Source organism: Anas acuta, chromosome 6 (genome assembly GCF_963932015.1).
Source record: "Anas acuta chromosome 6, bAnaAcu1.1, whole genome shotgun sequence".
NCBI classification, from domain to species: Eukaryota; Metazoa; Chordata; class Aves; order Anseriformes; family Anatidae; genus Anas; species Anas acuta.
Window position 1 is genome coordinate 23719877 of NC_088984.1, and position 23097 is coordinate 23742973.

Sequence of the window (23097 nt, forward strand, 5' to 3'; positions counted from 1 at the left end):
TTTAGTGCATTCTCTTTTGAAGTCTGCCTTTAACAGCATAGCTATAGAGAAGGAGAAGCTTAAGCAGATTGTTTCAGAACAGGATCTTACAGGTCACAATGCTCAAATAGCACACCTCAGACAGTCCCTCTCTCAGGTATGTTCTTGATTTGATTCCAGGCACATCTAATTTGCCAAATGCACTATTTCTTTTGTATTTTGGCCATTCCCTGAGGTAAAGGGCGCCAAGAAAATAGCCAGGTTCTTAACCAGAACTATGGCATATGTTCTGTTATGGACATGAGAACATAAGCCTAACCTCAGTGCATGTGGAGAATATCATTTGCTTGTGTAAGCATGCATGTATTATGGTTTTCCAAGGTAAAGTAAGGGTATCAAAGATTTTTATGCAAATGATATATATTTTTATTGGAGCTATTTCCACCACAGTCAAGGAGATAGTCTCATTTTCTTAAGTTTTACATTTTGAGTGTATATTTTCTGATTTGTTTTGTATGTCCATGTCTCCAACTGCAAAAGGAATCATGGGTTATTACACGATGACAGAATAATCATGAATAAAGTGGACTTTCAGATACTAACTTGTTACTGGCTGGTGTCTCTCCCGCTTAAGCCAAAAGGAAAATTGTCATTGGCTTTAGTTGGGAAGAACAGATGAAGCAACAGTAAGTGCTCTGGTGAGCTCCTACCCTACACCATTCCATGAGATGCATCTTTGGGTTGCAAAATAACTCGAACATTTGATTTCATAGACAAGGAAAAGAGAAAGATTTTACTATAAAAAGTGGATTTCTTTGGAACTTTGCATCTGCAAGAAATGAAAGCAGAGACTTAAAGGCAAACAGAACTTCACCTAAATGTGAAGAAAATTTCCAACACTATTATTGTTACTGTGGTTGTTTCTTTTATTGCTGTGAGATTAAAATTGATGCATAATGTTTCTGTAGACATAGGTGTGTAACATATTATGCAGCTTGATTGCTGTATATTGTAATAAAGGTGAGGGTAACCATTTCTGGTTATTGATAAAAATTTAACGAGGACCTGTCGAGACTCACTAGTAACTTGTATAAAATAGGTGGTCATGTTCTTATAGTTCCTGGCCTCCAGTGTTAATTTAAAAATCATTTTCAAATATATTTAGTTGTCTCAATGGTGAATAAGTGGAAATTTAGCACAGTCAGACAGATGGGTTCAACCAGTCTTGTGACCAGATTTGAGAAGTTTAAGACACTACAGCCCAGCTGTTGTTAGTGGTCTAGCCATGTGTCTGTTTGCCTGGTAGATGACAGCTATGAACGTACCCAGACCATTTCAGAACAAAGCAAAATGGCATAATTTAAAATGTTTTCAGAGAAAGTTTAAGCTAACCTATTTTACTTTGGTCCTACTTTGTTTCAGTGCAATCATGGGACCTATTTCAGAGTTTGCTCTTGGAGGAGGGAGGAGCAGATTATTACTGTATTATTTACTGTGTTTATTACAGTAAATAGATTATTACAGTATTATTATTACTGTCCAGTAAATCAGTATGTCTGTCTGCTGTTTGCTTCTATGATCCCAAGCACTGAGGGTATATTAGGTTTAAGTCAATTCATGTTCTGGGTAACACATTGTATTTTTCTGGATTTCAACAAACAGGTGCTTCTAGACATCAGGTCATGTGTATGTGCACCCAAATGTATTATCTAGCTTGGGCTTTAACAAAGGAGAAAAAATAGCAGATACCAAATGGATCAGTAATTTGAATTGGACACATACATGCAAATTTATCAGCTTGATCTCAATAGACAGGCACCTAGTGATGCTAGTGGTTATGTTTTTTTTAATTATTATTTTTATTTTTCCCCACTGGAAAGCAAGCCATTTCTTTTTGTGGGCTCTTAGCATTGATAACATTTGTTCAGAAAGTGCTGTAGAGTTGTAAATCAAGAATTTTGCCAGTGGTTCCTGTTAGCTGTTTTGCAGTTTCATTCTTTCTTGCTGCATTCACTCTCCATTTCTGTAATGTACATAACCCACTGGTATGGCTGCCAAGGAGCTATCTGAAGAATCAAGGTAGAATGCAACTGTAATATTAGGGGAGAATATCTGTTCCCCTTGACCCTGGAAGATTACTGAAAACAAGCCAACCAAAAAGTTAAGCCATGTTAGAGAGGATCTCAAAATGGGTATTTATCTATAAACGGAAGAAAGGAAGTTCTGTGATTTCTTAGGAAATTTCTGAGAATAACCTTTTTTTCTTTTTTTTTTTTTCTTTTCCTTTTTTTCCTGTTTAACACTGGCTTTTTAATTTTAAATGAAATGTGCAATTTTTATTTTAAGGCTCTCAACCAGAATGCTGAACTAAGGAGTCGCTTGAACAGAATACATTCAGAATCTGTTATTTGTGATCAGGTTGTCAGTGTAAATATTATCCCTAGTCCTGATGAGGTAAGATTTCAGCCTTTAATGGATTTAGAGTACAATCAAACCTTGCTAATTCTCACTCATAGTGAAACACACCTAGCAAATTATCAAATCTTAAAGATCAGAAAGTAGATTTTTATAGAAATTTTCAGATTTTATTTTTTCTATACAAAATTAAACTTCTGTCTTTTGTGTATGTCAAAGCTAACAAAATAACTCTGGCCTCTGCAGAGAAATAGGGAAGTACTGCAACTGTGAAATATTAATTGTTGAGTGTGGGAATTAGTGAGGTTATACTGTATTTGAATGTAGCACACAATAACACACAGTAGGTAACCACTTCTGTATCTTAGTTTCTTGCCAAATCAACAGAACAGTGTAGCATTTAATAGCCTGATCTTGCAAGTGCTTAAGGGCTTGCTTGATGTTTAATTTCTTAAGTGGCATTCAAACAGTTCAGTCTATGAAGCAAGCACTATATTAATAGCACATTTGCAACATATAGTCTATCTTGTTTTGCTTTCTTGAGTAAACAGATTACCAAACATTTATATTAATTACAAATCAGTCTCCCTCACAAGAAGGACAGATCTGAATTTGTGAGTTATATGTTGCAATTAATAAATACTGTCATTTTGACAACCATTCTGCTTGCATTTTACCAAAATACTTTACATTTGTCATTTCCACTCATTATTTTCTATGCATACATTGTTCCAATTAATATAATGTTGTCTCCTAATAATTTTTTCCAACAAGAGAGGCAGGTGAAAATCTGTTTCTGGTTACTTTTGTTTATTGGATTTTTGAAAATGTCCATACAATTTTTCCAAAAGCCCAGATGTTGGACACTGGTAACAGAAGATAGAGGTGATGCAGTGCCACAGCACAGCAACATGTGTTCAGAATATCTGGCAGTGAGGATCTGAGCAATGACCATCTCTTCTTTCGTATTTGTTGTTGGTTAGCTGTTTCCTTTTATTATATTCATAGTTATCTTGGTACAAGTTTATCTGACTGAAGGAGTATTTCAAAGAGGATCCCAGGTCTCCCTCTCACCTCTCTTGATTGTTTTATAAATATAATGTTACAGTTTGTAGATATATGCATGAGCAAGCATCCTTTTCAGGTAGGGGCATGTGTATTTTTCCAAGTCCCTCCAGCTTGTACAAAAAAATAAAATTTTAATCACTTCTGTAAAGGTAATACTGAAATGAGCTGCTGTTTCCATTATAATTCATCAAAAATTGAAACCTATCCACAAGCCCAAGTAAAACCCCAGGGAAAAATGAAAGTTTTTTGACCTCTTGGCTTATTTGTGATTTTCTTATTGTTAGTTCATTTTGAGGCAACTATATAGAAACAAGATTAAGATGTCAACAAAATCACTTGCAGGATTTCTGTAGTAAGATGAATGTGAGTGGCATTCCCATCTGAAGAATAATGGTGTTTAAAAGGGCTTCAGTAGTTTTGTCTGTATTATCCCTGAAGCATTATGCTGTATAAATTGGGGGATTAAGTCAGAAGCCTGTTTGCTTCCAGAGCAGCAGCTACTTTGGTGGAATGGTAAAGGGAGAGAATCTTAATTTTTTTTTTTTCTCCCTTCTTAAAGCTTGTTGGGTAACTTTTTGAAAGGTGGTGTTCTTCCCATAAATAGCAAGAAGAGGAAGATATGTCAAGCTATTTAAATCAGCTTGTCCCCATATTCACATACACGTCACAGTTTGGGATTTCTTACCTTTGCTGTTAAATTCCCTTTATAATAAGCCAAAAAGTATATTCCCACTAGTAGTAGTAAGTCAGAACTAATTGATTAATTCAGATGAAATTTGGAATACAAATATGGAATAAAGGCAAATAAATGTTTATTATAGCTATCCTCTTGAATATTCAAACTTTTCAAACATTACTGAACTGGTTAGCAAGGCCATTTATTTTGAGAGTAATTTATAACTTCCTGGTCTTTCTGGTTTTTGGTTGTATCAAGCCTAGGTCCCAATAATATTAATTGTAACAATGAGGTGTCTTTTTCATCTGAATTTTGTGGTTGAACTTGTCTGACACAGTCCAGTTATTGTCCACAAAATCACTCCTCTGGATACAGAACTAGCTCTGTGATTACTCATGCTGCTAAAGCTTAGCAGTTGATGCTGAGCGGGCCTCAAATGAAGACATGTATGTCACTGCTCAGATAACACTTCATTTTGTACTTGTTTGAGTTTCACATGTTTGGTACACAAAAATTCTGCTAAAATGCTGTCTTTATTATATTTGACATAGAAAAATATTCAGATGATTTACTCCTTTTTTACATATTTCTTTATTATTATTGTAAATAATACTTTTATTTTTCTGTGCTTTATTTGCAGGCAGGTGAACAAATTCATGTCAGTTTGCCATTGTCCCAGCAAGTTTCTAATGAGAGCAGGCTCTCTATGTCTGAATCAGTGTCAGAGTTCTTTGATGCACAGGAGGTGCTTCTGTCTGCCAGCTCATCAGAAAATGAGGTAGGCTATGATGGCACGCTGCAGCTTTGCTGTCAGATGGATTCAGGTATTGCTGCCTCTAGTGGATGATTATTTTTAATGCTGCTTAGCGTAAAAAAGTGTCAGAACGCATAAGATGTAGATAAATTCACATGAGACTCACTCACGATGGGCTGCAGAGGTTTCCTGAAGTATAAAACTGAGCTGAAAGTTGTATAATTACTGTGTTCAGTACATGTCCTTGATAGACTATGGCAGTTTCAGATATGGATGACAGAGAGGACCAAATAGGTCTGTCTATGCAGATTTTTATTTTAAATTACTCATTAAAAACAAAGAAAAAGTATTCTATCATACATATAAGGTTATTCTGTGTAATCAGAGAAGTAGACAAGCATAAAAAACTGCCTCATTGAAGCTCAAAGGGGAAACAGTTGGATACTTTGGGGCCCTCTGTCACATGGGTGTCCCCACCTTTCCCATGCAATTAATCTTGTTAAGTGACCTGGTATATTGTGGGTCGGCACTTCAGCATCCTATCAGTTGTGCATCAGACAAGCGGAGATTACCAATTTGTCTTTTTTGTTGTTCATACTTAACTGTTTTCTCCATGTGTGTTTTGGAAAATCATCTGTGATTAATTATAATTAATTCTAAGAAAGCTGTTTACAAAACTGCTAAACTCAATCACAAACTACCATGATTCTAAATAAAATGATTGTCTGCAGAGCAGACTGTTATAATTTGCTTCCACCTTCATTAAGAGCATTGATCTCTTTAACTTGCTATCTGATGAGCTCTGTCAAAATTTCATGGGTTTAGAGTTTCTCAAGCTTTATTTTTCTAAGCATGCAAACTAAAAGCAAGCCATAGTTTCAGACAGTGGAGAACATCCTGTTTCTAAATTGTCACTGTCCAGTGTGTGTTTTTTTTTTAGGAACAAATGGCTTTTTTTTTTTTTTTGTCCTGAAAATCCAGTTTCATGTTACAAATTGCCAGTTCAACTGGCTTGTGACCATAGCAGTTTCATGCAGAAAAAGAGTTTTCCAAAAGGGTGGGTTTGTCCAGAGCTGCTGCCTTATAATGGGAAACAATTACAGTGTTGAATTCTTTTATGTTAAATTGAGAGTGCTGTTGCCTGTTGTCAGGGTGTCTACCTGAAGCTGACAGTTTTAGTTTCAATTTCAGCCTCAGCCATAGCTTGCTCTCATAGCACAGAGAGGAGCCTGTGGCATTAGAAGTAAGCAATGTGAAGCAATGTTGACAGAAACAGGATAGGGAAGAGATATATTCAAGGCTGAAAGCAGTTGAGAGTAAAAGTGTCATTTCAAAAATAAACAAAATGGGAACATTCTCAGTCCTTCCAGATTATGGAAAATCCAGAGTTTTCCCTTTTGACAAAGAGTATAAGTATCTAGAAAGTAAAGTGTGCAAAAGTCTTCTATACTTTTTTTGTTGCTTGTGTCAAGATGATGATAAGGTGCTAAACTCTTCAGGAAAGGGAGAAAAGAGTGGTTTATTTTCCTCAGCTATACAATTGTGCTGCCCTTCTAAAGCAAATTTTAAAATGAGCAATTTCATCCAATTTTGGGCTTGTGATAAACTATTATTTTTTTTCTCAATATCAGTTTCTCTGGATTGCAGTAGAAGCCTTTGATTCCCCAAAACTAGATTCTGTTTTTGGCTCACTTCAGCTAATCTGAATGGCAGGCACTCCATCAGACTCCAATAAAACTTTTTTTCTTAAACTGAAAATCCTTTCTTTTACAATTAAATTTGTCTAATAAATGTAAAAGAATAAGTCATTTATAGAATTTGAGAGCTCGGGCTTCTCATATGTTTAAAAAAAATCTTAAAAGTAGTCTTAATGCTAATGTAGTTCTTGTTTTGCAAAATGATAGGTCAATGTCTATGTATTTTTTTGCTGACATACAAGCTACATTTTAATGTTGGATTCTGTATAAAGACTAGGAGCCTGACTGTCTCTTCTCACCTCCAACCCCAGTGTGTTGTATTGTCAATTTTTTGTTGATCCATGATCTCATTTGAAGTCACCCTTTTGCAAATTTAATGCCTACATTTGGCTTCATAATAGCAATTCAAAAACATAAGGAGAGCATAGCATTTGTTTTGACAATGTTAGCAAATTGGCAGTATGGACTGATTGAAACATCTAGTTGATTTAGTTAAAATATATCTAATTGGGTACAGATGATTTCTTTGAGTATTTGTGTTTCAAGTAATTATTTTTGTCTAATTTGTCAGTATGCTTCATATATACTTGACTTAATTGATATTTTATTTTTTAGGCTTCTGATGATGAATCTTATATCAGCGATGTGAGTGATAATATATCAGAGGACAACACCAGTGTTGCAGACAACATTTCTCGGCAAAGTATATTGCTATGTTTTGAACTTTGGGAAATAATGTTGGTTTTGTTCATATACCAGACTTAACTGCTTCTCTATACAAGACCAACTCTGCTGCTTGCTTGTTCTGGTGGTGAATTTGGTTCAAGGAATAAATCTTTTTTTCTTAAGGTGGTGCTTTGTTGTGATAACATTTTTTTCTATTCTCAGTTCTCAATGGTGAGCTAACAGGAGGTGCATTCAGGAATGGACGGCGAACTTGTCTCCCAGCTCCCAGTCCTGACACCAGTAACATCAATCTGTGGAATATTTTGAGAAATAACATTGGCAAAGATCTTTCCAAAGTATCCATGCCAGTTGAGCTAAATGAACCTCTGAATACCTTGCAACACCTCTGTGAAGAACTGGAATACAGTGAACTCCTGGATAAGGCTGCAGAAACAGATGATCCTTATGAACGCATGGTAATAAATTTAGCGTAGCACTTCTTATGCCTATATTAAAAAGGGAGCTGTTGTGTGGAGGTCTGTGCAGAGTCCTCTCTCACTCTACCTGTTCACAGAAAATGTGTGATACCCTACAGTGATGGTACATGCACAGGAATCTTTGCCTATTTTATCTTATATTCTTGTCTGCATTTCAACAGGTTCTCATAGCTGCTTTTGCAGCGTCAGGTTATGCCTCTACATACTTTAGAGCGGGAAGCAAGCCATTTAACCCAGTGCTCGGTGAAACTTATGAATGTATTAGAGAAGACAAAGGATTTCGATTTTTCTCAGAGCAGGTGAGGCTTATTTCTAGATGGACACCGATGGTAAAGTTTAGACTTTGGTTTCTTTGTTTAGTAGATTGACCTTGTTTTTATTTTCTGGTTAAAAAAGGTTTATTTTCTTGATAGTAAAAAAAAAAAAAAAAGGTGGTAAGTATGAGTGAACCTCATTAAATACTGGAAGGTATGTTTTCATATTAATCACTGTAGTAGTGTTGTTTTAAGTACATAGTGTAAAACTGAAGCATAAGTTTCATCTGTTTTCGTAGCAACATAAGCTAATAGATAGTGTGGGCTATTTAATATTGTTATATTGCAGTAATAGTTGTTTTGTCTTAGAAATGAAAATTAATTGCTTTTAACTCAGCCAAACTGTTTTTCAGGTTAGCCACCATCCTCCCATTTCGGCCTGTCACTGTGAATCGAAGAACTTTGTGTTTTGGCAAGGTATACCTTTTTAATTCAAAAGCATAAAACTTGTTTTATTAGCACATAAAAACTCTGTCTGTACAAGCTGAGCTTTTGTTTGGAACTTACCCCAAATTTTTATACTTACAATTTTTATAGTAACATGTTACAAACTGATGCTCTGAATTACTGCACTCCAAATTCTCAATTTGAAGAGTGAGTAGATGTGTTACAACTTTCCTTGTCACTTGCAGTCTGTTTATACTTTTCTGCTTAAAAGATTTTTACCAAGAAAATTGTTATTTCTTATAAACACAAGCAGTTCTTTTTACACAGTTGAACAAGCAGCTGTTTCTTTTCTTGTCTCTACTGGCATTTGCATTTAATTTATATGGAACGCTCTCATGAGAGATTTGACAGTAATGTAACGCAGGCATAACTCCTAGAAGAAAATCAAAATTCTCTTTTTTTTTTTTCTGACCTCATGCCATTTTCTAGGTTGTTTTATATTTATTTATTTATTTGTATTTTCATGAGAACCTCATACTGTCCTGTTTTAAACTGGATGGTGTAGTATAAATCATCTCATCTACCACAGATCACTACGAATGGAAGACTTTGGTCTTCTTGGTTTTGTAAATCTTTCACTATCTTTCACTATTATATTCAGATATCAGGTGGAAAAACAAGTTTTGGGGAAAATCAATGGAAATTCTGCCAGTTGGAACTTTGAATGTGACACTTCCAAAGTAAGCTCGTTTTTATTTCCTTTTGGTTTGGTCTTTGATGTAGTCTAATCTAAGCTGTTTTGTGACTGGATTGGGTAAAGTGTATGCAGAGATTGCATGAATTGTATGGGTGACAGCGGCTAGCTCAAATTTCTCCCGAGTCTGCAGATGGAGGTACGGAAGCATTGCTATGCCTGAAGATTTATTTGGGTTTTGGGAGGAAAAATGTTCATGTATGAACTCTCTAGAAACTGACAGACAGAGGAGAATGGAAATGTTTTAGGAGAGAAAACACAAGTTCTACACATACAGTAGTGATCAACTGTTCAAAACAAGGCTTCAATATAGGACTGTCAGCAGCTAGCACTGTCCTTACTAAAGCTCTCAGTAGTGCTGTTTCCTCAGAAGAACTGATAATGCAATGTCGTTTTTCAAAATGTCAAAGCCCAAAAATGTTCTTCAGATGTTGACTGAGTAGTGAGAGGAAGAAGTTTCAATACAAACAAAGCTGGTTGTAAGTCAAAAATATGCAAGGAGAGGATATTTTAAGTACATCTGCAGGTTTTGCAGTACTATTCCTGCTCCTATATGTTGCAGCCATCTTTCTTTCTGAATCTAACAGTATGACATTCTTTGGGATTCCATATCACCTTTTTATCTGTCTCTTGAAATAGAGGTAAATGCACTCGTGAGCAGCTTTGTTTTCTGTCTCCATATTTGTACCTCAGTCTTTGAAGGAGAATGTGCTTTGCACATTCTCTCATTTTAGTCCCTTGTTTGACAACAGAGGTGCTCTGAATATGAGTAGTTGTTACAGAGGAAAAGGTGTGCCAGTTAGCTCCTGCCTACTTCCTTTCTGTTCTTTCCTTCCACATTTATTTTGCTCTATTTGTAATTCAATTGCATTGTCTGCCTGTGGCCTAAATCCAGCCTTATGTTAATCTTTGCATCCAGCACTCCTGGAATTGAGGTCAAAGCACCTTAATGCTCTGGGGAAAGTGAATTTGCCGTGCAGGACTTAAGTGATTCATGCCATCTTGATTTGTGGTTCATAGCATTATTCCTCAGTTCTCTGCACTAGACCATAGGTGACTTCCTCCATGTAGGATCAGTAATGTGCCCAGAACCTATTATTTTAATAAAGTAAGCTATTGTTTCAAACATTTTTGAGAAATGTGAAATTGTATAATGGCTTACTTTTTTTCTCGTTTATGATCTTGATTAATTTATATTACCAGCTACTTGTTAATCTATTCTTAGGTATGGAGATTACTATGTCTGGAACAAAGTCACTACGTGCATACATAACATCCTTAGTGGAAGGAGGTGGATAGAACACTATGGAGAGATAACTATCAGAAACACAAAAAGCAGCGTTTGTATTTGTAAACTCACATTTGTCAAGGTAGTGTATGTATTCTAATGCATGTCACCTATTTATAAAAATACACAGTTAAAGTATGCATAGAGGTGTTTCTTCAGTATTCCGGAAATCCACATTCCACATTTTGCCTTACCAACATTTGAGAATATCTAAATCATCAAATAAGAGTGCAATGTCAAGTAGTGTGACTTTTCCATTGAACTGGTACATTTGATATCAATGTCTTACATTGCTATACACTTGTGTGCTATACTGTTGTTGTTTTTAGGTTAAAAATAAAATGACAAAATTTCTTATCTATTAATACTATAAAAATGCAAAGTAACTGTATAGACGTTTGTGCCATATTACTTCTACTTTTGCTAGAATTTGGCCATTGATATTTTATCTCTTTGGCTTCAATAGCTCACACTATTTTAATATCCAGGCAGGAACCATATATAAAAACAGATCAATATATAGATCTGTTAGTATCAATTATTTTCCCTAAAAACATGTTTGCCCTTTGTATTATGACAAAATATATTGATACCATTGCAGTGTGAGCAATGGTGTATCACTGCAAATCTGAAGTTCGTGTCTTGTTGGATGTTCTGATGAGTGACCGACAGTAGATGAAGGTGTTAAATGTGTCTAAGAAAAGCAAAACAGAGAAGAGAAAGAGAAAGCAAATACCAAGTAATAGTGGCTGAGAGTCTTCCCTGCTACAAACAGCAGTGTGCTGGACCCATCAAAGTTTTCCTTTATATATATATTCAATACCTCCCCATCTGGAAAGAAGAGAGTTAGGTGCTTGTGATCTTGCAGCTTTCAAAGTCTCATTTTACTGCTCTATTTTTGGGGATTTGGGTTAATGAACAATATATTTCCCATATGTTCTGGTAATTAACTGTACTTGAATACCTTATGCTGAAACCACATATCAAGTCATTCAAGGTTTCTTAAACTAAAGCAATTAATAATTAAATCATCTGAATTTTGAATACTGATATTCTTGGTTTCAGGTGAACATTTCTGATACAAAATTTGGACAGTTAAGATTCATGCAGTAACTGTTTTGGTACAGAGTAACATGATAGTTAACTCAGAATTCTTCATTAAATTTGCAGGTAAACTACTGGAATTCAAATGTAAATGAAGTCCAAGGTGTTGTGATTGATCAAGAAGGGAAGGTGGTGCATCGCTTGTTTGGAAAGTGGCATGAAGGTCTTTACTGTGGGGTTGCACCTTCAGCCAAATGTGTATGGAGGCCAGGTAAGAAGCTTGTGGTAAACTCTGGCGGGCACCATGGTATAACTCTAAACTTTGTAAAATGGTTTGAGCCATCATTTTAAATACACAAAATACTATGGGGGAAATATTTTTTTTTTACTAGATATATAAATAAGAATTTACAGCAGTTTATAATAATGATAAGTGGAAATGCTCCTACAGGGCCTAGACTTTTACATCTTGTTCTGAATATATGGCTCCTGGTCATATATTCTGGGGGACAACCTAAGAATAAAGTTAAGAAAATAATCAGGTGTCTGGGTCTGCCTGACTGCTTTCTCACAGAGAGAGGGTAACTTGTTTGGATTCAATAGAATAGGAAATATCATTTTACCAATTTTACCAAGTTTGCTGTCTTAGTCCTTTATTAAACTGAAGGACTGGTCTTCAGAGGTGGTGAACTCCTGTAATTTCAGTAGTTGAATTCAGCTTCATTATTGCTTGCTTAGAGACTTTGGCGTTAAATTACTCTTCCTTTGCACATACAGTATTTTTCATATGTGCAGAGTGATTATCCAGGAATTGTCATTATTGCTAATGCTTTGCACCCACTCTGCTCTGACTACTTTTAGTGCTGAAGGTTCAGAACAGTGCCCAATCTGTCTTCAAGCAAGTGTATGTTCCAAAATCAACACTGAAGATTAGCTAGGGTTAGCTTGTATATGTATATCTGATAAACCTGTTTTCCTAGGAATGGGAAACTGTTTAGCTTAAAAATCTTAAAAACAGTAATTTTTATTTAAAAATGAAAGATCATAAATGTTTTGAATCTATTATCATATAATTATAACCTATGAAAAACAAGCAGTTGAAATTAATACTGTGTGAACATTTTTCTCTCTGGAGAATAGCTCTTGATGCTTAATAACTGTATATAAGGGTAAATATATTAGTATTTTTTTCTTTTATAATTTAATAAATAAATGAGTCTCTTACATATTCAGAGTAATAGTAATAGTAAAAACGTTTTTGTTTCTCATGCATATGCATACAGGCTCCATGCCAACCAATTATGAACGTTATTATGGCTTCACGAGGTTTGCTATTGAGCTCAATGAGTTAGATCCTGTGCTGAAAGATCTTCTTCCTACAACAGATGCACGATTCAGGCCAGATCAAAGGCAAGAATGCTTGTTTAAACACTTAATTTTTTGGTCATTTTAAGGCTGGGATTAGCTGAGTATTGAATTTTGTTTATGTCTTCACTGCAGTCTGAACTTGGAGGATTCTGCTAGCAGAGAAGGTACTCAGTACTGCAATCAAATTTCTGCTTTACCCAGTTGAGGGAGAGTAGAAAGTATCCTGTTTGTAAAGCTATAATACAAGTCTTTTAGCAGAGGTAGGATTCTTCATGACAAGCTGGAAAGACATGCTCTGTAATGTCATGCCCTCCAGCTATGAATTGAGGCAATATTAATTCCCTCCTAATTCTCAGTTCACACTACTTCAGCATCTGTGATGCATTGAAGTAGCTAAAGAAGTTGTATGCCTAAGGCTGAAGGTCAGGTACATGGAACTGGGGAGTCAAATATCAGTTATTCTCATTTTATGGGGTTATGACTAGATCTTAAAGTACAACACAGACAACAGGCTTGGTTTCTGCTCGTCTTTTGTGTTGACTGGTGCTGGAAAATCCCTTCTTCTGGATACTGTATGATTGCTATAGGACCTGCTGTTATCCATACAGGCTTCTGGAAGAAGGAAATGTAGAAGCAGCAGCATCAGAGAAACAAAGAATAGAAGAACTCCAGAGAAGTCGGAGGCGGTACATGGAAGAAAACAGCATTGAATATGTACCCAAATTTTTTAAGTGAGTCTTTTCATTTCAGTAGAATTCTCTCTGTTTTTATTCGTGTAACTGGACAAAGAACTACATCAATTACCACCAGCATAATCTGTTTAATCATGAAAGCCTGGAAAATGGCAATTGTAATGATCAGATACCTAGTCTCAGTCTGAAGCAATTTTTATGTAGTTTAAAGCTTTGTAATGGAGAGTATCTGATCATTTTCTCACAGTGGGCAACAGCTAATAATTCTGCTGCACCCCATAGCCAATGGTTTTTGAACTTTGAAATGGAATAGAAGTATAACGTTCTAGGAGCTGTTAGCTTAGATCATTGCTAGCTCTTAGGAGGCTATTGTTTTAAGCCATTGCATAAACAAAGTAATAAATAGGGACCTGAACAAAAAAAAGCATACATACACACACATACATATAATGTATATATATGCATTTAAATTGCAGTTGATTTATTTTTGAGAGTGTTTTTTTTTTTTTTTTAAATTAATCATTCTTCTGAATCAAGACATATTGAATCATATCAAATAGTGTGATAGCTTGGGGAATCAGAAGTGAACAGATTGAAAGTGATTAATGTGTTTTTTTTAGTGGAAAATGAACATAATCCAGAGCAAACAATCAAGTATTCTGCAAGCTAGATCTCTTTTTTGATCCCCTGCACAGAACCTGAATCTGTTATGACCAAAGAGGCTTTTTGTAGCTTTAAAACCTGCTTACCAAGATCAGACAATGGATTTGTAGGTTTGATTGTTTTCTGAACTTTCTACTTCTGGCACAGACAGAGATTGATTTTTGTTTTTAAATCCCTGACTGGTCTTACCTCCTTTTGAAATATTAAATCAGATTTAATGTTGGGGATAGATCAGAGAGGTATGGAATTTGATTGCATATTGTATAGGAGCAGAGATCTATGGTCAGATCTTTATCTTTCCTTTTTCTTCTACAGAAAAGTTATCGATGCTAATCAAAGAGAAGCCTGGGTTACCAATGAAACCTACTGGGAACTGCGAAAGGATCCTGGATTTAGTAAAGTAGAAATTCCCGTGCTCTGGTAAACTGAGAATGTAGATCTAGTAAACATATCACTCTCCGAAGAAAAAATAACTATGCACAATATGTTTCTTATAGCTAAGCGTGGTTTGTGGGTCTATGGAAAAACCTATCATTTGCATTTATATTCATCTTTATAACGGACTTTTGAAAGTGCATTAGACCAGGCCCCTGACCACTTCTGGATCTTTTTAATTTTGCAGCAGCCATTAAAAAAAATAAAAAATAAAAAAAAAGGAAAGAAAGAAAGAAAAAGGAACAAACAGAAACCTTTTAAAGTTTCATACACTGAAAATTCAGAACAAGAGAAGCAGTTATCCAAAGTCACTCTGAAGAGGTGGTAAACACAAAACTGCAACCGGTGCTTTAAACAGACATTACGAGTAATGTAATTTAAATTAAAAAAAAAAAAAAAAAAAAGAGGAAGAAAAACAGAAAAAAATCCATTTTGTTTCAACTATTTTTGTTAAAAACTCTTGTGTCACCACACTGTCATTTCTGGCTTCAGGTTAGTCCTTTGGTGTGATGTGCTTGGACTGACCTTGTCAAAAAGAGGCTTTTCTGGAAGCTGTTCCCATTCATATGCCATTGTTCATGCCTTAAACAAAATATGAAGATGTACAGTAAGTCATTTTAAAATATGTATGCTTAGGCTTGTGTGAAGGGCAGATTTTTAAAGCACTAGGATTTTATCATGCTATAAATATTAGAGAACCTGTATTATTTAAAATCAGAAAACAACCAAACAACTGTATTTCAGAGGGATGAGGTCTACTGTACATGCTTTAGCTTTGGGAAGCTGGTTGTATAATCAGACTGAAAAGAAGCTGCTAACTGGTTAAATTTGAGGTAATTTTGGTAAATGCATATGAATAGCTAGTCAGAAAAATCATATTCTAAATGACTGATTCTGAGATGTGATCATCTCTTACCACAGACTGGACATGGTCTTACAGCGAATCTCATTTCTCTATAACTGCTTATACAATTAGGATTCCCTAAAGCTTTGCAACAGTGTTAAAGCACAGAAAGATTTCATGGGAAGGTCTCTGGCTTCGCTCTAGAGGTTGAATAGTACTTTAAATGCAACTAATGTTTTCTGCCATACATGCTGTTTACTGGCTCCATTCTTTCCCCATCCACTCTTCTTATCTAAATTTATAGTTGAGAGTAGGGAAGAGGTTCCCATGCACTGTAGATAGCTACTACTACTTGTGTTGCCAAAATAACTTTTGTGCAAGATTATATTTTACAATTTTTCATAAAGTGATCCTATATGTTTTTGTTAGGAACCAAGTCTCATGTGTGTTGCTAAGCCTCAGTTAATATATGTGGGAGAAGTCTTGGCATTTTCTGTGTGAAAATCTTGGAAACACTAAAGAGTAGAAAGACAGGTTTTAATAAAATAAAAAAATAACTTTATTAGGTAAAAATTGCATTTCATATGGTATGACCTAGTCTTCCATTTACACACACATAATACATCCTCCAGACACTGTTGTATATGCACTGTATCTGTATTTCTTTCTACATATACACAGCATACATAATGCACTCTTTTTTTTTTTTTTTTTTTTTAAGATTGATTCCAGTAATGAGACCTAAAAGAATGATTGGATAGCTATGTGATCCTGCCAGTAGAGTTGTGTGAACAGCTCTCAGTGGAATACCACATGTACCCATCCTTCTACCTGCCTCTTCCTTTTGCAGAGTCAGGTCCCTACAGAGCTGAGATTACTGTGGTTATTTAATACCCATTTAGTTCTCAACCTTGTTTGTAAGGCAGAGCAACTAGCTACTGATGTATTCCAGCTTCTTCACACAGTTATGTTATCAGGAACAAGTATGAAAACCTAAAGAAAATATTAGATAGAATTTTAAAGAATTTTGAATAGTAAACATTGCTTATGAATGCTTGGTATAAAAAGTTGTGTGCAGATTACCAGGATTTCTTCCAAAGAAAATTGTGAATTATTTGAATAATGATATAGTTTTCTTTCCTACTTGAACCCATTTTTTTCTGCAGCTGTTATTATAAGAAAATGAAAATATATAATGGTTTGTTTGTTTTAGTCATACTTGGTTGACTTCATCATACTTGCTTTAATGGTGTTACACTATGAATCAAATCGGCACATTGTGTCCAAAATAGCAATTATTTTTTGTCACTTCCCTTAAATGCAACATTATTATTTGCCCACATTACACTCCAGCCTGTGTGCAGTTCACTGTGATATTAGAAAGTATTAGAAAGTGTGTGATTGCAAGTACATTTGGGGGACAGAAACTGCATGTTCTCTTTCTTTTATATTTTTTTAAGTTGACTTTTAATTTAAATATAGAAATAAGGTATTTAGTTTTAGTGTTCTAGTGTTCTCTGAATGCCATTCTTTCCAATGCAAACTGAAACTTGGCGAACACTGAGGATGTTATTACTGCTTGAATTATTCTTTTACAATTATTTATCTCATACTCCTTGAAAGAAAAATAGCTTTCAAATTTTTAGAATTAAAAAAAATGTGATGTGCTTAATCTTTTATTGAAGGAACTGTTTAAACGTACTGGATATTAAATTAACTGATTGTTAAATTAGTTAATTATTAGTTAGAGGATTTGCAAAGCAAAGTGTTGCAAGATATTGTTGTCTTTACCAGAATTCTAACAGTGCCAGCAGGTGTGCCATAGGGCAGTTTCCTATAGTACAGAATTCTCTCACAATTTTCTGTGTAAAATCGATTACTTTTTTCCTGCAACCTTGGGGAGACACTGGGACATATTTTGTGCTGTTTCTAGAGAATGGATTACTAAAAGACAGGTCCTGGGGCTAGTGCCCAAACTATGATTTGCAGACATCCTATGAGATTTCACCATCTCTGAGGTGAGGGGGATGGCAGGCTGCCCACCCTTCTGCCAGTGCAGTGCAGTCAGATTTCCTGCAGTGTGGTGGGAAGTCTATTTTGCAGCCTGGCACCTGCTGTAAGCACTTGCTGCTTTTTGGCAATGTTGCTGCTGCCTGACCGTCCATGCCAGCTTGTGGGATTTTTGTGCCCCAGGTGGAGACCTTTCCATTTCTGTTGAACTTCACAAAGTGTCTTATGGCACAGGGCTCAGGCTGAGCAAGGTCCTCCCGACAGAAGCTCTGCCGTTTGGTGTGCCATTGAATCCTCATTTAATGCCAAATTGTTAGGGTGTAATCTGACCTTGCCCAGGTCACTGGTGAGATAGCCATCAATAAAGGCCACAAAATTAACCCCTCCTTGCTGGATGCCATTGGGGTGTAAGCCATTGGTCAGTGCCCTTCGAGCCTGGGGCTTCAGTCAGTTTTCAGCCCACTGAAAACTCCTCCATTCAGCCAGGCAGTATTTCCTTTGGTAAGGCATAAAAGATACTTACTCAGTAGATTTAATTGCTACAGGTTTAGTATACAGTGAAAATTAGCGTATTTAAAAACTCTTAAACAATTTAAGAAGTTCTGACTTTTATTACAAAGACATTTTCGCTTTTTCCTGTTTTCTCAAACTACATATTTGTGTATAAAATACACAGCCCTTATACCTTATTTCCACAATAGTGAAATGTACCTTCAATTAATATTTAAAAGTGTACTTTGTTCCGGATATGATTCATTAACAATAGCTATTTTCATCAAAAGTCATGTCATCTTACTTAACTTCATTCCTATTTAGGATCCATATTAACAAGATGGCAGAATTTTCTGTGTATTAGAAACCATTACCTCAGCAGGAGATAAAATTTGAATATGAGTTGATTTTCATATTTTTACTGTGATTAAAAAGTCATCTCAACACCCATTCTACTTCTAGACTGATGTAGGTTGCATGAAATAAACTATTTTTCTATTTGGCTTTAAAAATGTAATCCCACTGTAATACTCTGGTCATCTTACAAATACTATTACCCTTTTTTCTCCTCATTTTGATCTTCTGACTCTGAATGAACTTTTATGTTATTCGTGAGTTCTGTTTGAACAACAGATACCAGGCTGATTTTAAGTATTGCAGGAGATGCATGTTGCCAGCACTGGTGAGATCAGAGACAGAGATCAACACTAGCTGTTTAAAATGTCGTTGGCTGCAGTTGAGGAATTACCTCTATTTCGGTTGTCAGGATTAATACTGGAGCTGCATAATGAAAAAAAGAAGAGTTTTTTAGCTTAAATATACCTGAAAGGTAGTTATTTTTGATCATGCACTAAAATCGAAGGGTTATGTTAAAGAGAGTTTCGTGTGGCTAGGGGAAAAATGATCAGCGTTAACAAAATTGTGTAAGAAACACTGGAATGTCCTCACCAGTCAGCCTGTGTTACAAACAGACTTTGGAGAAAGCTAACAAATGTGTTATGTCGTAACTGCTTATCTCAGTGGCTACTGGAGCTGCTATCTAGCATTTTCTTCTTGGCTGGCATTAAGTAACAGTCATCAAAATAGTATAAAACTTTAATTTGTTCTTTTGAGCATATATTGTTAAAAGTAGAGGTGGTCAAGGATACAATTACAACTACATTTTTGTGTTCATCTACTAAATTTGCAAGGGAATGCCTGGTTACTTCTATTATAATTTTGCTTCACTCAAAAGATAAGTTTCATGGAGAAAGTTTTTTTTTTTTTTTTTTTTTTTTTGTGTTTTGTTTTGTTTTTTTTTTTGTCATAGTTGCTTTTAACAGAAGAATCTAGACTAAGTGTGTGAGTAAAGGTTTAATTATTCCTTGGGAGGATATCTCCCTAAGCTACCTTGGAAAAGTGAATGGCATCCATAAGAATGTTAAGAATCTCAGTAAGCTCAAAGAAATGGCCTATTTACAGCAGTTTATTTTATTTTTGTGTTATATACTGTAAAGGGGTCTACTTACAAAAGCAAACATTCTTCGCTCTTTAAATTTGAATGTATAAACCCCTTCATTGATGAGCTTTGGTACACATTCCATCTTCCTTCCACTAAATTTGAAAGCCTCTTTCTAAAACCTCCTCTGGAAGATTTTTATACAGCATCTTGTAAGTTAAAAAGTGACAGCAATGTACTTGTAGCTGCTTTATATACCCATCTCCTCCTTTGTCGAGTTTTGTGGTATTACTAAACCCATCACGTCTTTAATTCTTTTTCCCTTGTGTTCTCTAACGTACCTCAGAGAAGGGAGAGAAAGACTGCAAGAAAACAGTGAAACTAATGACAGCAATTCTGTCAGTGACACCATTGTAACAAAATAGAAAAAAATAGGAAAATTTCAAACTTGCATGAATTAAAATGTCAGAGCAGCTGTTAAATCTGTTCCAGGCAGGTTATGTTAATACCATTTATCTTTCCACTGATCCATGACAGCATGAGAAAAGGGAGGACTGGTCACATTTGTTCTGAATGAATTCTGAAGGTGAGGGAAAGTTTTATTCCATTTATAAATAAAAACTGCTGTAGACAACGTTTTGGTAAAAGTATATTGGTAATGTGGACAAAGAGAGTTACAGATTTTATAAATATGGAAACCATAAAGTTGGAACATATATTCCAGTAAGCAGCATGTAATATATTGTCATGACCTTTGAACAGTTCAGTGGCAAAGCTACCTATACGTACCCTTAGAGCAGTGATCCAGATGTTGTCTCCCATGAAACACTAAAACATATTTCCATATTTAGTGCTACTTGTAATAGTCTGCATTAGTGAATGAGGGGTATCTTACGATAAGTTATAATCTTCCTGCCATAAACTATTATGGATGCAAAATGGGAAAAGGTGAGCAGATTCCTGCAAAAATGCAGAATTGGGTAACTTAATTGTTTTACTCTGGGCATCCTTATGATGAAAGTCATCATAAAAAAAAGCAGCACTTAGAGTGATAAATATTCAACCAGAACAATTTTTCCTTGAATTCTTCCTTGTTCCAGTCAGTTCAGCCACAAATAAATATTTTTCCTTCCCCCCCCCCCCCCCCCCCCGGAACTGTATTGCTGTTTATGATTGCATTTGTGACAATTATCATGCCCACCAAGGACAGTCAGCAGTAGAAAAGATTGCAAGATCAGATTTCTTTTCTTTTAATCCTGCGTTCCTTTGTCTCATAGTCCTCTTCCTTTGGTAAATTCACCTCAACCAGGAATATTACAGTAGCATTTAAAAAGTTAATTTTAGTTTAACCTTCAGTATTTTCTGGGCAGAGGAGAATTCAGGATTTCTTCTTTAACTGTGTTGAATAAATAGAGATGTGATGTGAAACTATCATTGTATTTGCATAATATTTTATAAAAAATATTTGAGATCAGACCAGCAATAATGAAATAATACATAAAAATGTTGAACATGCATTTTTCACCTATCTTGAAGTCAGTGTTGAAACTTACCATTCTAATATGAGGATAGAATTGAGGTCTATTTAGTTCTTAAAATAAGTGTGACTGATATTCTTTGGTGGTTTAAAGGTAGCATAACAAATTCAGATCACAATAAATTTTATATTTAGCTGGGTTTCAAACAAGATGTGACTATGAACTGAGAATAGATGTTGATGAATATATATTGGGATGCAGGCATATATGCAAAGATAGCAACTAATAGCTTAGTTAAGCTTTTGCTATAATTAGTAAAAGCGGTGTTCTTGTTTCTTTAAAATTATTTATAGACTAATTATTTTCAAGCATTCATTCCCCACTAAGAATTAATTACATGTCAAGTGTGAGCTTTAAAAATTAAACAGTGTTTGGAACTTGACAGGCACGGAGGATGGTTCTCCTGTCATGCAATTAATGCTCAGATCTTGCTAAACCTCCACTTTCCAGATTAAGGTAGACCTAGAATAATCATTCACTAAAATTTTGTGTGGACCCAAAATAAATACTTGTAAGCTTTTTTTTTTTTTTTTTTTTTTTTTTTTCTGGATGGTATTTCTTTTTGTATATTGATTCGTGTCTGAAATTTACTATATAATAATTGAGAAATCAAGCTGTTAGCATCTTATGTTTGAAATATTTTCCTTCACCAAACTGCTTGTTCATTAACTGTTGCAGCAGGTTTTCTGATGCAGATGCTTTATTTAGTGTATAAGAAGACATCATAAAATTGAACTACTGTGGCATCCAGAGAGATCATTAAGATAGTTTCGTATTAGGAGATTAGGTATATTCGTTTTGTTGAAACCAGTAGCAAGCTTTCTTCTTTCAGTCTGTATCTACTTCCCTTTGTATAAATATCTTTTTTGTGAATTGCAATTTCTGAGCATTTCAACAGCAGAGAATTCTGTATTTTCTCTCCTTTTGCACAAAGTTAATACAAACTGGGAGCAATGTCACACTTTTTGGTGAGATTAGTTCCCATATGCACACATGTGACGTGGTAAATTCCAGTATTTATAGATTGCTCACATGCTGAAAATGCCATTATAAGAGTAAGGTTTAGATTAGCTGTAAGTTTTACTTTGCTTACTGAGCTTCATCACTTTTATCAGCATTTACTTTCAGATGGGAAACAACCTTGCACCATTTCTTTACTACGTAAAAATGTTAAAACATAAATAGCTAAATGGGCATTATTTGCTGATTTTCCATACCTCTGTGCTTATTTGACAAAAACAAACAAAGAAAGAAACAAACAAAAAAACCCACCCACACCAACAAATCTGTTGATTTCTTGTGCACCTTTATATAGCATCCTTGTAAAAGGAGGTCCTCAGAGTCTTTCCACTGTGATTATACAATTGTGTTAACTAGAAAGGTATATAGAAACTTGCTTCATTTTTTTTTTTTTTTTAAAGATGAATTTTAAAAGCAAATAGTTGCTTTCTAAGAAGCCCAACATAAAGAGTCAGTGCTGCTTTTGTGAGTAGCAGATAGACAGTGATTGTTCTGGAGGGCAGTAACACTGTAACTGCAATGGGTCTATGTACATTGATGCACCAGACAAAAATTTTTATGTTGTTTAAAAGGAATAGGAAACTGTCACTAAAGGAAAAAAAAAAAAAAAAAAAAAAGAAAAGAAGAAGCATTTATGTATCCAGATACAGAAACATTGTTGAAAGCATTATTTTTGAACACTGCAATATTAAACTGCACCTGCAGCACCCTTCATTTTATGCTCAAAAGTTCAGCATGGACTTCCATAAGATGAAGGTGAAAAAGATACTGGGGAAAAAAAGTCAGTACAATAATTTTTAAATGACTCAATTGAAAATTGATGTGCAAATCTTTGTGTTAAAAGCTGTATAAACTACTTAAAGTATTGCAATTCTTAAAGGTTTAAATTTAGTGATTCATAGTACATTGAGTAATTTAAAATAATAAAAAAATCTTCATCTTGATTGCTTTCCTGCAAATGCTCACTCATTTTTGCTTGACTGCCATTTTGGGGGATCTTTCAGGATGATGATTCTTTACATCTTCTTGATCCTATGCTCCAAATACTGACTGTAAAT

At 35.0% G+C, this 23097-nt stretch overlaps 1 protein-coding gene across 7 annotated transcripts in view; it reads left to right on the forward strand.

Annotated features, from left to right (window-relative positions):
• Nucleotides 1-22667, forward strand: part of OSBPL6 (oxysterol binding protein like 6) — a 93679-nt gene extending 71012 nt beyond the window's left edge. For 4 of the 7 annotated variants that reach the window (XM_068685819.1, XM_068685820.1, XM_068685821.1 and 1 more), the window contains 13 exons: nt 6-136; nt 2326-2433; nt 4779-4916; nt 7205-7292; nt 7478-7731; nt 7914-8051; nt 8420-8483; nt 9115-9193; nt 10433-10577; nt 11666-11810; nt 12823-12949; nt 13516-13638; nt 14578-22667. In XM_068685819.1, coding sequence (XP_068541920.1) covers nt 6-136; nt 2326-2433; nt 4779-4916; nt 7205-7292; nt 7478-7731; nt 7914-8051; nt 8420-8483; nt 9115-9193; nt 10433-10577; nt 11666-11810; nt 12823-12949; nt 13516-13638; nt 14578-14686 — 1649 coding nt within the window. In that variant the 3' untranslated portion in view covers nt 14687-22667. The remainder of the gene's footprint in view (nt 1-5; nt 137-2325; nt 2434-4778; nt 4917-7204; nt 7293-7477; nt 7732-7913; nt 8052-8419; nt 8484-9114; nt 9194-10432; nt 10578-11665; nt 11811-12822; nt 12950-13515; nt 13639-14577) is intronic. The other 3 variants (XM_068685822.1, XM_068685825.1, XR_011097637.1) reach the window with 2 other exon arrangements.
• Nucleotides 22668-23097: the final 430 nt, after the last annotated feature.